The sequence below is a fragment of the Ornithodoros turicata genome, chromosome 6, assembly GCF_037126465.1.
Source record: "Ornithodoros turicata isolate Travis chromosome 6, ASM3712646v1, whole genome shotgun sequence".
NCBI classification, from domain to species: Eukaryota; Metazoa; Arthropoda; class Arachnida; order Ixodida; family Argasidae; genus Ornithodoros; species Ornithodoros turicata.
This window is the reverse complement of record NC_088206.1, coordinates 5,106,397-5,122,445: the sequence shown is the minus strand read 5'-3', so window position 1 is coordinate 5,122,445 and position 16,049 is coordinate 5,106,397. Positions and strand designations below refer to the sequence as shown.

Below are 16,049 nucleotides of genomic sequence, written 5' to 3'. Positions count from 1 at the left end.
ATGTCAAGTTTCTTTGCTCCTTACCAAGAGATACATCGAACATGACTCGGAAGCGGAAAGTGGATCACATTCGCTTGAGAAACGCAATGCCTAAGGTTCCTAAACAGTGCAGCACTTGCGTATTCGTTTTTCCAGTGCCGCATATACATTGCGCACTTTCCTATTCGTTTTGTAAAACGACTAGTCCTGAACGACATCGCGGGCATCCTGTCTGCACTTGTGGATGGTGAGCTTCTATAGCTCGACTACCAGATGATGCTGGAGACTTCTTTTTGTTGCATATGTCGCTTGCTAGGCGGGCTCGCCTCGAGGTACACTTTCGGATTTCGCGCGCGTTCTTTCTTAGGCCGCGTACCCACACATGCGGCAAATGCGCGCGGTAACGCGTATGGGGAGCGGATATTCTTGCCGCCGCACGGGAGAAGCCGCGTCGCGCGGTTTTCTTCCGTGGACTCACGCAGTCTGCAGCGTACGCTGACAGCGCCGTCAGCGTCGAAATCTTGAGAGCCGCGCAAACCGCAGGCGGCTTTCGCACATGCGTAACGCAAGGCGTACGCCGCAGGAAACAATTGCGATGGATTAGTCAGTATATATGAGCTGTACGTGCTTTAATTCTACCACAGAGTGGTTTACCGAAAAAGGACCTTCGAATATTTGGACCCTAAAAAACAGCAAGAGGTTATGCTTACCTTCTTTGACATTTTTAGCGAAAAAATAAAAGCACTCAAATTGAGTCAGATATAGTGAGTAGGATATGCGCTGTGTTTGTAGCACATCGTTGGTACTGAAAAAAAGACCTTCGAATTTGGACACTACAAAACACCACAACGATATAGGCTTACCTTCTTTGCCAGGACAAGGTGAAGATACCATCTCGTCAACCAGATAGTCACTATCGAGCTATAATTAGACACAGATAGTCAGTAGGAGCTGCGTTTTAATTGTAGCGCAGAGTTTGTAATCTGCACCGACAAAAGACCTTCAAATTTGGACCCTAGAAAACACATGGAGGTTATCCGTACTTTTGTTTGCCCATCTTTAGCGAAAATATAAAAGCGCTCAATTCCAGGCACAGAGTCAGTAGGATCTGTGCTTTAGTTCTAGCAGAGAGTTGGTAGTTTGTACTTGCAAAAGACCTTTGAATTTCGACCCTAAAAAGCACCAGGAGTTAGTCTTACATTTTTACGTATCGAGCTATCACTATAGGTACAGGTAGTCAGCAGGAGCAGTGTCGCTGTCATTCAGCGTGCCGGGCTTGTCTGTCGGCAGGGCCCAGCAATGGCCGACATACGGATGCCTGGGTCGGCAGTCATTTGTATTGTGCGGTGTGACTGGTTCACTGTTGTCAGCGGGACCCTGGTTGCCGGCCCAGCGTGACACCGCCTTTCCTGTTACTTCTACACCAAAATTGAGATCGAACTTAAATTGGGCACAGACGCTCATTGGAAGGTCCTTTATTTTTTTTTTTCACCTTAATTGAGCCTGAATCAATGAGTGAAAAACTTTGAGCGAAAAACAGCTTGAGTATGCCCCTGAGTAGCCGTGGCCAATTTAAGCTCAACGTAAGAGCTACGACAAAAAGTAAGCAGTATCTTGCTCAGCCACGAATCAAATGGGAAAAGAGTACACTCTGTACAGAACTGCTCCAATATCACGAGGTGGAATGTATTTATTCCGTGCCATTTTCGCACTAGATAAAAATAGACGTCTCATGGAAAGCACTGAGAGGTGGACACTGGCAATGGGCTGCGTGACTGCCGCCCTTCAAGAAACACACAGAATCTTGTAAAACCTGAAAAAAAAAAAAAAAAAAAGTACATAACTGAGATTTTCAAATTGCACTTAGCGCAGCAAAAAAAGCGGAAAAATATCTTTGATACATCAGTCATTGTTAAATCTCCGTAGCACTACCTGCCTTAGACATTGTTCTTGGAGCGTTCATTGGCACAAAAGGAAAGTGGGACAAGGCAAGTGAACAATACGTGTCAATACCTCGATCAAGATCCTTTGTTGTAGCGGGGCCGAAGGTTGTCAATCATCACCTTGCACATCTCTTTCAGATCGTACTTGGGCTTCCAGCCCCAGTCGGCTCGAGCATTGCAGTCATCAAACACCTCGGGCCATGACTCCGCTGAAAGAAGCAGTCACGCTTTGTAACGAAGCACCAATAGTGCGTGTTAATTCCCTACAAAATTGTGTTATAATTTTAATGCTGGTGTGACAATTCAAAAGCCTGCGCATTGTTGTTTCGTAATGACACTGATGCACATATTATGTAGTATTTGATTATTACACATCTACAGGAATCGCACTGATTTTCAGGACTGTTCCTGCGGTGTAATCGAACCGCTTCCAAGCAAACATGCTGGATGGAGAAGCACCACTACGATGCAGAAACTCTTGCAGTGTACTTAAAGGAGCCCAGAAAGCCATCCAAACGTTTTTTTCTGTTTCTGGCGAATTACGAAAAGATGCCACTTGACGTGACAACTAACACAAAAAAAATTCTCCGTACACAGTATTTTTCTTGGAATAAAACGCCCCCAAACAACAGCCATTGCCTGTACCCAGAGCCGTTCCGAGTGTGTGTGTGTGTGTGTGTGTGGGGGGGGGTATCGTGCCCCAGGGGGCTTTGACATCGTGACAGCTTTGCCTGTACCACTCGTGCTGAAGTTGCTCTACTTTCAATTTACTTTGATACGAAACAGGAAAACTTTGTCCTTGCTGTTGTGTGTTTACTCCATAGAGGACAAACTCTGAGTAGAGCTGCTAAAAGCAGGTGTTATTGTAGAAGTCCCAAGTGTTGACAGCACGCTGACTATGCATGCAGGGAAAGATAAACAGCAGCGAACACGAGAGACAAAGCGTGAACCTAGAGCTCAGAGCAGTCAGAAAACGTGCGAGGCTCAGGCAACCGGCTCGGCTCAAATACCAGATACTACTATACATCCCACTCTCCATCTTACCAAGATCTGCAAGAAGCACCTGACCCGCATGGGTACGCCTTACAAAATCCTTGAAGACGTGAATGATAGGTGTGTGCAAGATACAAAGTATATGCACTCCAGTGAAAGAAAGTACTGTATTGCACTCCGTGGTACTTTGCTCCTTGCACTGTTCTTAATGTACAGGTACAGTGACCGTGTTACAATGTATTGCTTCTGTGCATTACTCATGCAGCACAATCCTGTTTCTTCGGTGTATGCAAGGTAATATCTTCGCACGTCTTTTAAAAGAACACTGTTTTTCTGTCGTAAATATATGGCTCGAATATGGCTTCCGAATAATGAGAATCTATACCTTTGAATCTCGAATAAATTTTTTTGCACGTCTCTGTCAGATGTGGGTCATGTTATCTCGAGGTACCATCAATACTGACGTATATTGCTCTGACTAACACATAGACTATTGCACCTGAACGTTTTGGTAATAAGTATTGGTTCCATGGCTGCTCCCCCTCTAGAGGCCTAAGCCAAGCTTCACAGCCGTGCGGACTAAAGAAGTGGCTCAATTTCGATTCAAATACAGCCGACAAACACTTTGCAAACTTAGATAGCAGCAGCGCCATTACTACAGAGTAGAACTCTGCTATGACCGTATTACTCATTTTTGCAAGTTCTTTGCCCGTTCTGAGTCACTCGGTTCAATCGAGTTAAAACTGACTCGACCAGATACAATTTCTGAAACGTAAACCTGTGCTTATCTGAAACGCAAGAAGTGCTTCGATATTGATTAATTGATCAACTCAATTAACTAACTAACTAAATAATACCTAGATAACCTAATTAATTAACTAATTAAAACCTAATTAACTCAATAAAAGCAAACTTTGTACTCCACCGATGTTCAAAAAACACAGAACCTGAAAACACAAGGATCTATTTCCACTCCACGATGCTGATCGATCGTTCTGAACAATTCAGCTTCACAAAATTTTTTGCCTTTTCTTTTTGATTCCGTGTTAGTGCCGCGAAGCAACCGCAGCTACGAGCGACGCACAGATGTGGATAGATGGAGAGAGGACACCAGGTAGAGGTGGGAGACGGGGGGGAGGGGGGGTTAGTATGCGTCCTGGGCCGACTTCACTGGGGAACTGTGCCGACATTCGTCCGGAAAGTCTTCAGAAAACCCGGGGAAAACCTCAGACAAAAACACACCACCTCCCACTCTCCAGCATGACCTCGGCTACCAGCAACGAGCGGGATGCTTTAACCCGCTCGCTCGTGGACCCGCTGGTAGCTTCACAGATAATTTTAGGTACCGACAGTAACAGTTTCGTGCCACGAGAGACCCAAGATGGGCGACGTACCGATCTTCTGCCGCCCGTCCGGCCTGTACGTGATCTCCAGGGCGGGATGAAGCCTCTTCACTTCGTCAAAGAGTTCTTCAGGAGTGAAAGACATGGCAGACACGTTGTACGTCCGTAGCTTCAACGTGCTGGAAGGAGCCTCCATGAACTCCACCAGAGACCGCAGGCAGTCGGAGATGTAGATCATGGGAAGGCGGGTGTGCGGAGATAGGTACGAGATGTAATGGTCTTGCTTCAGGGCATCGTGGAACACTTGGACCGCGTAGTCTAGAAGCGAATGAAAAACAGGGTTAGTGAATGCCATATATTGGCATTGATCTAATTGATTGAAGCCACGATCGAAAAAAAAAAGAGAAAAAGTTTGTATAAACCCCTGCTAGCTCACAGTCGTAAAAAAAGGGGGGAAGGGGGAAATTCGAGATAAGCGGGGCTTCGAGATACACAAAATTCCGAAATTTTCAAGGTAACGATCATAAATTGTAAAAGTTATACATTCCAGTAAACTTACTTCCGCGACGGAACCGCAATTACACACAATGACGCGAAAAAAAAAAAGTTACGAAAAGTGTCGAAATCACTTGCAAGGCACCGTGAGGGGAAATGAAAGCAGCCGCAGGAAGGAAATGCTAAGCATGTGACGCTCGCGGAACGCGGAACTTAATTCCTTGTTGACATCCCTTCGTCTTGTCGGCCATCGTTGTGACCGCTCTTGTGCAACAACGCGGCAACACCAGCCATCCCCCTCTCCCCAGAGAATGAGAAGGTGGGGTAGAAAATAACTTCGGTGAATTGCGGTGCGGGGCTGCAAATTTCAAAATTTTCGTTGGTAAGACTTCTAGATACACAAACTTTGTCTCGAAAACCTTTCGAGATACGCAATGCTAAATACGTGGCAAGCACAGGAAATTATTCTGACGTGCAAGAAGCCTTCGACTTAACTGATTATTCGAGGCATGAGAGTTCGAGTTAACGGGGTTCTGCTGTAACTTGAGGTGTGTCATAGTTAAGTGTGATTCCGGTCACTTGGTTTTATATGTTATGGTTTTTCTACAAAGACACGGCAAATTGAGAAGAAAAAGCTTCGCTTTGGGGGTGGTAAGGTGCCTTTAGGGTTGAAAGTGTGTGTTTGGGGGGGGGGGGGGGGGGAGGCTTGAATAATAATTAAAAAATCTCAGATGTGCTGTTGTGTAATGTTAAAGCTCCAATTACCTGTATTACATTCCTTTATCTGCTGCCATCAAATAGCGCATGATGTCTAAAGAATATTCTGGGAATTCATGGGGGGGGGGGTTACTCAGGTTCATAAACACTGAAGTTTCATCTTATATCGCTCGCACCTCCCTATCGCATACTGTATCTCGGTGTTCTGTTGCTGTGAGACTTTTAGCTTATTAACCTATGTATAGTTTTTAAAAAGACCTCACCAGTGGTGCCACCACCAGGTTCTGTGTCGTAGGAGATGACCCCAGGAAACCGCAAACACCGGAAGTCGAGTCCGAACTTGTGATGGTAATACTAGGAAGAACAGAGAGTCCATCGAGGGACACCCAGTGAATTGATGATGATTGCAGTTTTTATGGAACGCAAGCATCTACAGGTTTTCCCGCCGATTTTAATCTAAGTGCCAGCTAAATTAATCCATGTGCCACGCAAACTTTATGGGGCACGGATTGATTTAGCTGGCACTCGGATTAAAACTGCCGGGAAAACCTGTAGTGTATATTAGAGACGTACATATATTACGTAGCATGCGTCGATTCGTGTCTCATCTACAAGAACACACCGTAGACATAAAACCAACCTCTCCAAGCAGCTCAGCGTGCACTTTGGAAACGCCGTAAATGGTCCGCGGTCGCTGTACACACAGGTCGGGTGTCGGATTGCGTGGGGAATCGGGACCAAAGGCTCCAATGGTGCTGGGTATGAAGAGGCGCAGCCGGTACTGCTTGCTGAGCTCTATCACGTTGTGGACACCCTCAACGTTGACTCGCATCGCAAGCTGGACATTGTGCTCGCCCACAGCGCTGAGGAGTGCACTGAAGTGCACCAACCAGTCGATGCGTTCGTTTACTACAATTTCCTGCAAGTTCTTGAAGTCCAGGATGTCCGCGTAGAGGTATCGTCCTGAAGGAATCGGGGTTTCAGTTACGGCACTTTGTTACGTCGGGTGCCTCTCACCCTCGGCAAGGATTTCTTTCGGCGGCTTGAGGATGTCGGACATGATGACGCTGTCCCTGCCATATTTCTCCCTGCAAGACGACCTTTCTCTCTTAGCACGAATAAGGTAAGGTAAGACGAAAAACGGCCGTAATTCTCACCTGAGCAGTCTGGCCAAGCCTATGCCCAACTGTCCCAAGCTTCCTGCAAAAGACGAGCAAGCACTTCTGTTACCATTATCATAGATCTTCGCAGTCACATAGATAGTCGCAGTAGATAGTCGCATAAATTTTCAGTCGCCACGCCATTGCGGAAATCGGAAAAATTAACGTGCCACAAATGCAGACGTGTTAATTGCCATAATTCACGCGATTAAATCACTAATCAAGCAATCGTGAAAACGAAATCCACAGAACAACCTACAATACAATGCAGAAACACGTGGTAACAAAAACAACATGGTGTTGGGAATAAAGTCAAAACAAAAGGTGTTGTAAATTCTCAACTGGCAAACCACATCTTGAAGTGCGGCTGCAGCCAGTGCCCGTTCAGTATCGGTCTATTTATAAACACGTGAGACATGCGGTAGAAACAAAAAACATAAACATCTTGAAATGAAGTGTGTTATTTCACCCACGACGACCCTGACACAAACGTAAACAGACTTGATGAGGCGAGGGGGTCAGTACGGGTAAAAGGGGAATGACACATATCCTGTATTGCTTGTTCCGTGTACATTTCTTTGTGATAGCACAGTAAAGGTTGAAAGCTGCGACTTCCTTGTGTTGTGTTACGTCCTTGTGTCGCCCCAATGTGCAATGTCACCAAAAACTCCCCTATATGTTCTTCAGAAAAACAACCACCTGTTTGCAGGGGGGGGGGGGGGTGCAGCAGATGTGGACAGGGGGGTCAGAATGCGTCCTGGGCCGACTTCATGGGGAACTTCGCCGATATTCGTCTGGAAAGTCTTCAGAAAACCTTCCCCCTTGGAAAAAATCCTGGAGGTGCCCATTGCCTGTGTGTGCTTGTTCACCTATACCCTGCTCCTCTCAAATGCAGTTCGAAAATTATCGCGCACAAATCGCGGCACTGCAAAGCAGATTGCATTATCCAGAGTCCTTCATCATACACCAGTTATGCCGCGCGTTCGAGGTTACTGAAGGCAACCCACGGAAGAAAAAAAAAAAAAAAAAATCAAGGTAACAAAAACTAGCTCTGCCGCCTCCCTCCATACTATATGGCGGTCGTCATGGAAACGCATATACCAGGTAAACGAATGTATCCACATGCGAACCTTACCCGTTATGAGAATCCTCGGCGGCTCATTAGCTTCCGATGCTGTGTGCCGGTGTTGCAAGCAAACTGCCGCGGTTCGCAGAGTACGCTGCAGTGAGGAAAAATTTCATCACATATGCCACATGCGCGGCTTTCCGAACAATTCGAGGCACCACAAAGGCTACGTGAATACTTGGTCCCACATGTGCAGATATACCCTGGAGTAATGCGTGCGATCTTTGTTAACCATGCCCTAAAAGCGCCAAATACACATCCTCCACACATCGTGCAGCGATGATCTCAGCAGCTCGCGAGTGAGAAAAAAAAAAAAACGAGGAAAATCCATATGGCACGCTGCGGAATAACCTTTTGTCAAATTCGTTGATGAGAATTTTAAAATGCGGAAAAATGAACTGCCGTTGATTCTTACCGGTTTTACGAAAGCCGCGAGCATGTCGCAGCAGATGGCAGGTTTACGTGTGCAGCGATCAATAAAGCAGACGGAGCAGACGGAACCGTCAAGTCCTCGTCGTCGTCTTTCCCTATTCAACCTGTCAGGACGGACGCAACTACGCGCCACGTGAACCTCCTCTGAAACGCGTACCTCAGCGAGTTTCCTCCAATGGCAGTGGAAGGCCGTACCCCGTAATTACGTCGATCACCTCACGGTGCGTAGATAAATGACGTCCGTACGCAGAAACGACGCTACTCTCGCTCGCGGGCAAAGCAGACGAAGGATGCGAAACTGAAACCGAAACTATTTTCACGCGCAAGGTGGCGCAGGGAGTATGCGCGCGCTTCGCGGGGTGAACGTAGAATGGAAGGAGCGCACTCGCTTCCCAACGAGCGGTGGCCGTGAAAATGTCGCGGCGTTATCGATAACGGCAGCGAAAATGATAGCTACGGTTGTGTCACTTGCGGTGTTGCTTCTGTTCGCAACGTTTGAACGCGGTACGTTATCTGCTGCGCCTGCCACAGTCGCGACTGTACGATACGATAAGTACCCGTTAGACAATTAGTGTGCGTGATTAGTACCGATATCATGCGCGTGAAGTTTGCAGTGCTTTCAAGCTGATGAAATATCGTTGTATTGTGTCCTCGGTGATGCAACCGTATGTAGCCATGAGGAAAGTCACGAGTCACGTAGCTTTCAATCTGTTTATCTGCAGGATGTAGTATCAGCTGTTACACCTGCAGTAGCGTCAATGGAACGGACCCGCACTGCCACGACCCATTCCACCCGGCGTACGCCCGTTACACCTCCGACTGCATGGTCCCCAAGGATGGACACATCGGCCGTTTTCCGGCACATTTCTGCGTCAAACTCGTTGGGCGCACTGGTACGAAGCATTTCCTTCTGGGCATTCACTATTGTCTATGGGCCGTGTTTGTTCTACATAGATCGCATGGGTTAAGTACACAATAGCCATAGTAGTATTGGAGCAATCACCGTATTTACTCGCGTATTTAGCGCACTTTTTATTTTATGAAAAAAATTTTTTTTTCTCAATAATCGAGGTACAATCATTATGCGAGTAAATACGGTACATGCACATGCAAGAAATACCTGACTCAGAAGGTGTAGAAAGTGTTAGCAGTCGCAGAGCATATCCAGTAGTCCCCGATTAGCAATGGAAGCAGAAGAATTGTCAGAGGTGGTTGAACAAGCCCATGAATAGGGACTGATGTTGCATGCAGATGGCAAACCATTGGTCGTCAATACAGTCAAACTCCTCTACAACGAAGTTCAGGGGACAGCAAAAAAATTTCGCAGTAAAGGTATTTTCGTTAAAAAGGATGTCCATTATTGGACCTATAGGCTCCAGCGGGACCGCAAAAAAAATTTGCTGTTGTGGTATTTTCGTTAAAAAGGTGTTCGCTATAAAGAAGTTTGACTGTACTATATTAAGTTCTGCATGCCTCACATTGCATCGAGTAGGTGCCTAACAAACTTGTGTGCTAACTATGTGACATCCAGTGGACACCAACAGCGAGCTGATCATCCGCGTGTGTTCTCTCGAAAACATGGACAACTCCTGCGGAGCGTTCCGCTACCAGGAGGACATTATGCAAGGCTGCATCCTCACCTGCAACTATGACGGCTGCAACAGTGCTCAAACGTTCCTACCACCTTTTTGGCTGGTTGCACTACCATTGCTGTGTCTAATTCTGTGTTTGACAGACATATCACTCATTAGCTACAAAACATAACAGTCAACACGGAAGTGATGAATTGGACCTTGTCGGACCCTGGCAGTCTGAGAGCTTCTCTGCCACGAAATCAGGTGTCAGTCATGTACATAGGTTAGCACAGGTAATGCCGTCGTTTACAGCATGAAAGAATGTTTCGATGACCTCGGTAATTACTTTCTCGGCTGCTATATTTACTGTTTAAATGTATGTGCAGAAGCACACAATGTGCCAACCCACAAGACGGTCCCGTAGTCCTCTGTTGCTTTGCCATCCTCGATGCCCGCATGTAGAAAATGATCTTCTTCGGTAGTCTGACTATCAGCAGAGTATAGATTGAGTTGCCAGAACCTAGAGTCCAAGTCCTGTCACCTTCCTACGTCGATCCTATCCTTGCCTGCACTACTGGATCACCGCCACTTGTTTAAAGAACACTGCCCGAATATTTACAAACATGGACCAGTACAAACATGCAGAGCTTCTTTCTCTTGTTGTCGTCGTCGTTGTTGTTAGTAGTCACGGATGAGAATAAAGTAGTAGGGAAGTTCTGTAGTGAGGACTAAAGGCTACAGGAAGCTTTGTACTTAAAAACCTATGCAGAACATCCCTACCCAAAACTCAGAAAAGTGCAACCCTATTAGCAAACACAGGCAGCACATAATTTAGGAAGACGAATATGAAGACATTTGCAAACAGCAAAAAAAATGTGTGTACAAACCAAAATGGTTCTATAACAATTAAAAACGTGAGGTAACTACACAGGCTTGGCAACAGGAACTGGACTAAGCGTCCCTCCACCAAAGACCCTCCCTCCCTCACAACCCCCACCTTTGAGGTCTGACTACGATATTGTATATGTGCTGTTCAGTGCAATCCCGTTAATTCGAACTCGAAGGGAACCGAATAATTGTTCGAATTAAGCGGAGTTCGAAATAAAGGGAGCCGCTCTGAATGAGGGCTTGATGCGTTGGCAGCGCGTCGGAGACCCGTCATGTCTCGCTAGGCCTTTTCCGCACGTTCACGGTCACGCGATGGCGTACATATAAGAACCTCGTTCTTTCCATAATATTTATTCAAAGGCAAGCATCAAAACGGCTCCGGGCAAAAAAATGGCCGTTTAGGCGCTTGCGCTCGTTTCTTAAGGCGGTGCATCAGAGCCGGTACTTCGTCGTCTACAATCGAGGGATGGCGCAGCGAGCGAAATGGTGATATGTTTTTCTAGTGCGTGATCGGGCCAGATTTTCGATTTTGGGCGGCTCTATTTTGTAAGCGAGCGGAATCTCGAAATATAGCTTTTCCCAAACCTTTCGACGACGATATAAAAATTTCTGAGTCTAAAACGCAAAATCTGCTTCGATCATGCACTAGATCTAAGCATCCTCTTCCATTTAAAAGCAGTTGCACGGAGATCAACCAAATTTTCGCGGCGCTACGGGAGTTGAAAAATATATGGGGATTCCCATAGAGCGTCGGTGGTGATGCACCGCCTTAAGCCGCGACTCTATATAAACGCTGTAAACGCTATGATCGCGAAGCCCGCGAACGCGAATATCGTCAACTCAGTTCGAGAAAATATCGAATTGCTGCCTTTTTCTTGGCTGTAGGGCCACAGGAAAGCTCTTAATCCCCTCAAAATAGCGAGGCTTGCTTTGCCGCCGACGAGTAAGTGGCATCGTTGTGCCGGTCACGTTTGCGCACACCGTTACGCGGTTATTCGTTCCTTGCTCCTCTTTCCTCTGGCAGAAGTATCACTTTTATGAGAAATGGACTCATAAAGTAATAAGTAAAGGTATCCTTGACAGACGAGCAGCGCGCCAGCCGGCGCTTTCCAGCCGATGCGTAGTCGGGCAATCTCCCTCAAATAAACCGTTGCGCACGCTCATATGCTCGAATTACCGGGAGTTTTCCCCCACTCAAATACAGATGGCTTTGCCAGGACCGGAGAAATTCGAATTTGATCGAGGAATTCGAAGAAATTCGAAGAAATTCGGAGAAGTTCGAAAATCGAATTATCCTGAAGTTCGAATTACCCTGAAGTTCGAATTAAGAGATTTCGAATTAACGGGCTGGCACTGTATCTGTACCTTCACTCCACAAACTCTCGCACACATTACGCCACTTCGACAACTTTATGCTATCATTCAATGTTTCTACAGTGAGAAAGGTTCTGATAATATGTGCCAAACGAGTTGCTGGCTGGTTGTTTTTAATCCAATAAAGTGGGTAATCAAAGGCTTCGATGTTGTGTTCTGCATTTCTGACGATACAGATGTTTCGCAATAATATTTTTTATCAAAACATGTTGCATGCGAAACCTTATAAATGCTTTGTTAGTGATTCATCCTGTACAACCTTTGCCGCTACTGTACCACCCGAGGTGTGACCACAGCGACCGAATGTAACAATGCTCACTTAGAGAGAAAGTCCTTCAACTGGTGTTTGACAGAAAGGACAGTAGCCATATTGGAGTGTCTGCATTTCGTAGTCATCGCTGTGGAAGACCTGCAAAAACATTACATGTGATCGTAAAATCACGTCAATACTAGAACAAACTTAATGTCGCATCATATGAGGTAATACAACAAGGCTGGAATATAGGTAAAGGATTTTTTCCCCAAAAAAAAACTGGGCGTCAAAAACTGCCCTTGTCTTATAGCCGGTCAATGCACGATATTTATTAATTAATTTTTTTAAATTGTTCCTTAGTTTTCTCTTCCGAAAATGGGGTCGACTTACCTGGTTTATACGGCAGTTAGCGACAGGTATTACGATCATTACTTGTTCTAACTACACGCATAATACACTCCTTTAACATGGAATTTTTGAATTTTTATTTGAACCACTGATAATTTCATGCAATCTCAGCAATTATAAATCTAGAAATTTCAGCAAATCTGGAGAAAGTTGCCGAAATTAGGGAACACTAAAGATACTGTACTTTAAATATATAGTTTAGGAAAGAAACAGCAAAAATACTTTATTTATCATCCAGGGCATTGGCCACACATTCAGTGCAAGAAACGGAACTAACCTTGGCACAAGCAGAACAGGCCACGACAGAGACATCTGGTAGCACGTTACGGAAGAACTGGTGCCGAAGAGGTGGAGGTCGTTGGCAGAGAATAATATCGCGGGGCCCCAATTTCGCTAGGGCTTCCCTATCGAGTGTCGGAGTCTCCAGAGTTGACCCGTCCTAAGGGATTTGACACACAATTTTTTTTTTAAACATAGGAGACAAACATTAGAGTAACGCCTACCTCCAACCCCCAGGGCACATTTTCAGAGTCTTCCTCGTGTTCGATGTTTAAAGTTTGGAAGCTGGGTACTGAAGCAACTGTTAGGAATACTGACAGTCTGATATTACTAGCGGTCATAAAATTACAGCATAAAATGTATGTTAGCAGAAAGGATACCCAGCGACTCTGTCTTTCTTGCATGGTTCTTCTCGGGTTTCTGCGTCCCTTGTATTATTGCGACGGCCTCGTCGTCCGAGATTCCACTCGCAAGGGTGTATTCGACTAACGGTAAGACTTCTGCAAAGGTATTGCGCAACAAACCAAAAGCAATTAAAGGAGTACAGAGGGCCATCCAAAAAAATTTCAAGATGAAGACATCTGATGAAAGTGTGTGTGTCATTATACCGAATAGCGCGAAATGTTTTGATGTGTGCAATTTGTTTCCCAGAAAAAAACTCACATAAACGTAGCTCCGCGCGTTTACCCTTAACTCGCCACTCCAGCTGTAACGAGGATGAGGAGGTATGATACCACGTCACCGATGACGGTATAAGGAGAACTCGTTCTGGTTCGCCGCTCAGTGGGGGGTCAGCGCCATGTCCCTTTGCCGCCGTAAACCTGTTTTGCCAGTTCTTCCGGAGAATTGGGGATAGAAGGAGCGGCCGAAGCATTACCGAGCAAGGAGAAAAGCTTTCTCAAAACCCCGAACAGCGGAGTAGCAGACGACATTTCTCTAGGCCAAGCAGCGAACGTTCTCCTTATAGCGTCAGTGCGAGGTTCCAGGCAGATCACAGGCTGGTACTGCTCTTCACCACCGTTGCGCACGGTCGCATTTTGCGGCGTATTTTATATTCAATTTCTCCGATAATTATGACGCTGTGGTGTAAATTACTTCGCATGGTGCATCTTGCTGGCCTACTTAACAGTTTTATAGGAAGAAAACTGGGTGTTAAAAATGACTTCTGTGCTACTTTAAGCTATAACGAAACTATGTTCTCAACTATAGTTTATTTCAGCTCTCCTTGGGAACAAACCATCAGTAGCAGAGCACCACACGACCAAGGCGCACGACAGCAGTTTGGATGTTTTGGACAAATTTTCCTCAATGGAAGCAGACGGTTACTGTGGGAACGGGCATGCGTTGCAAATTTTCGTGATGAGCCACATGCATCGTTTTCTTTCATGGCACATACTGCCTTTGTGAGGACTGAGGGAGAGAGTGATGGCACTGTGGACTGTGCCAGATTTTCCGTCTCTAATAACTTCTGAACAGGGAATCGCATGGACGTTGGGTTGGCATGTTCAGGAGACAAATCCCCACATCTTGTATCGCACGATTCCTCCAAAGAGGGGGAGTTGTTTCAGCGCACCTTTATCTTGGTAACACTCAAAGGCGTAAGTAGCACCCAATTTCACCCCAAGTTACGTGTACTAAAAAGTAGCACTAAGTCTTCCAAAGTTTCAAAGAAGACGTACCTAAAGTTGCAAAAGAGTGCACAAACGACTGACCACAGCGCACACATTGGTGTCCGGTACTCAACAGCGGATTCGTTGCGGAACAACGATAGCAAACGGGCAAGAGATCCTATAATAATAACATGTTATTGTCAAACTCGAAAAGAAGTGTCGCAGTAAATGTAACATGTAGTAACATGTAGAAACAATGTAGTAACATGTAGAAACAATGTAGAAACAATGTAGAAACAATGTAGTAACAATGTAGTAACAATGTAGTAACAATGTAGTAACAATGTACAGTAGAACCCCTTTGTAGTAAACTCTCTGGGACCATGATGAAATTTTACTAGATCAGGAGTTTAATTATATCAGGTGTGCCATTGAATGTATGGGATTCTATCGGGACCGCAGTTCTCGTTTACTACAAGAGGAGTTACTATAAAGAGGTTCTACTGTAGTAACAATGTAGTAACAGTGGGAACTTATTCCTGACCTGTGCGTCGCTGAATGGCTTAGCACGCACCGTCAGTGCCGAGAGGGCGAGGGACTCACGGAATCGAGCTGGTACGGCCATCTTGGCCAAGCGTTCGTGACACCTTCGTGCCAGACCAAACGCTCCCAGGTTGCTACTTTGCTTGCACAGCGCGTATAGTACGCCACTGACACGTATTAAGGAAGATTAGGTCTAAAGCAGATCCAGTATTAACTGACAAGATGGGTGAGGATACACCACGGAGACTCCGGGAACCGTCTCGTAGGAGCCGGAAGCAGTGCTCAGTTCGTGCAGTAGGTATCTTGACATGTGAAAAAGGGCTTCCGGTAAAAATGCGGTAAATGGCTCTTCCTGAAACAAAAATGTGTAATAAAAGTGTAATAAAAGTAATAAATGTGTAAAAAATGTGTAATAAAACACACTTCAGAGTGTGTCATATGACGTATCTGAAATGTGCCCAATTGTCCCTGCACGCTACGGGCTGCAGTAACAAAAATTGACTTCATTGATTTCAGGACGTTGACAGCCAAAGGAAAGCACAAATGAAGCCACAAGATCCGCTTCCAATATCCACATACTACTTCTTTACTACTCCAAATATTCAAAACCAAGGAGGAAATCTACAAGAAAGCTTAGTCAAGGTGAACAGACATCCACTCTCCCTCAAAAAAATTCTCAACCCACTTTAGCTGAAAATCAGAAGGTCACAAAATTTCTTCTCAAATTCCTGTACTGGCCAGATCAGGTAAACAAGCATTTGCTTGGCACCTAACATTTTAATGCCCACTGATGCTCAAAATTTATGTGTGATGTTTACTTTAACTTTGGTGTGCACAAGGACTTCACCAAAAGTGCTCGTAGAGATAAATTATAATAAACTATAGGTATCTGTCGTTACCATTATGTATTCATTCTGTATTTATCTGTCATT

At 45.5% G+C, this 16,049-nt stretch overlaps 2 protein-coding genes across 4 annotated transcripts in view; both read right to left on the bottom strand.

Moving 5' to 3' along the window:
• Positions 1–1,997: 1,997 nt before the first annotated feature.
• LOC135397480 (L-threonine 3-dehydrogenase, mitochondrial-like) lies at positions 1,998–6,530 on the bottom strand. Its single transcript, XM_064629085.1, has 5 exons — positions 6,488–6,530; positions 6,111–6,433; positions 5,734–5,824; positions 4,310–4,576; positions 1,998–2,131 (listed from the first exon to the last, which is right to left on the bottom strand). The coding sequence occupies exons 1-5, from the start codon at positions 6,528–6,530 to the stop codon at positions 1,998–2,000; spliced, it is 858 nt and encodes a 285-aa protein (XP_064485155.1).
• Positions 6,531–7,764: 1,234 nt separating this feature from the next.
• LOC135398924 (intraflagellar transport protein 122 homolog) overlaps positions 7,765–16,049 on the bottom strand; it is a 21,585-nt gene continuing 13,300 nt past the window's right edge. For all 3 annotated transcript variants that reach the window (XM_064630493.1, XM_064630491.1, XM_064630492.1), the window contains 8 exons: positions 15,354–15,469; positions 15,119–15,284; positions 14,644–14,752; positions 13,345–13,464; positions 13,189–13,256; positions 12,963–13,124; positions 12,344–12,433; positions 7,765–7,850 (listed from right to left, as the gene is read on the bottom strand). In XM_064630493.1, the coding sequence (XP_064486563.1) occupies positions 12,344–12,433; positions 12,963–13,124; positions 13,189–13,256; positions 13,345–13,464; positions 14,644–14,752; positions 15,119–15,284; positions 15,354–15,469 (831 nt within the window). In that variant the 3' untranslated portion in view covers positions 7,765–7,850. The remainder of the gene's footprint in view (positions 7,851–12,343; positions 12,434–12,962; positions 13,125–13,188; positions 13,257–13,344; positions 13,465–14,643; positions 14,753–15,118; positions 15,285–15,353; positions 15,470–16,049) is intronic.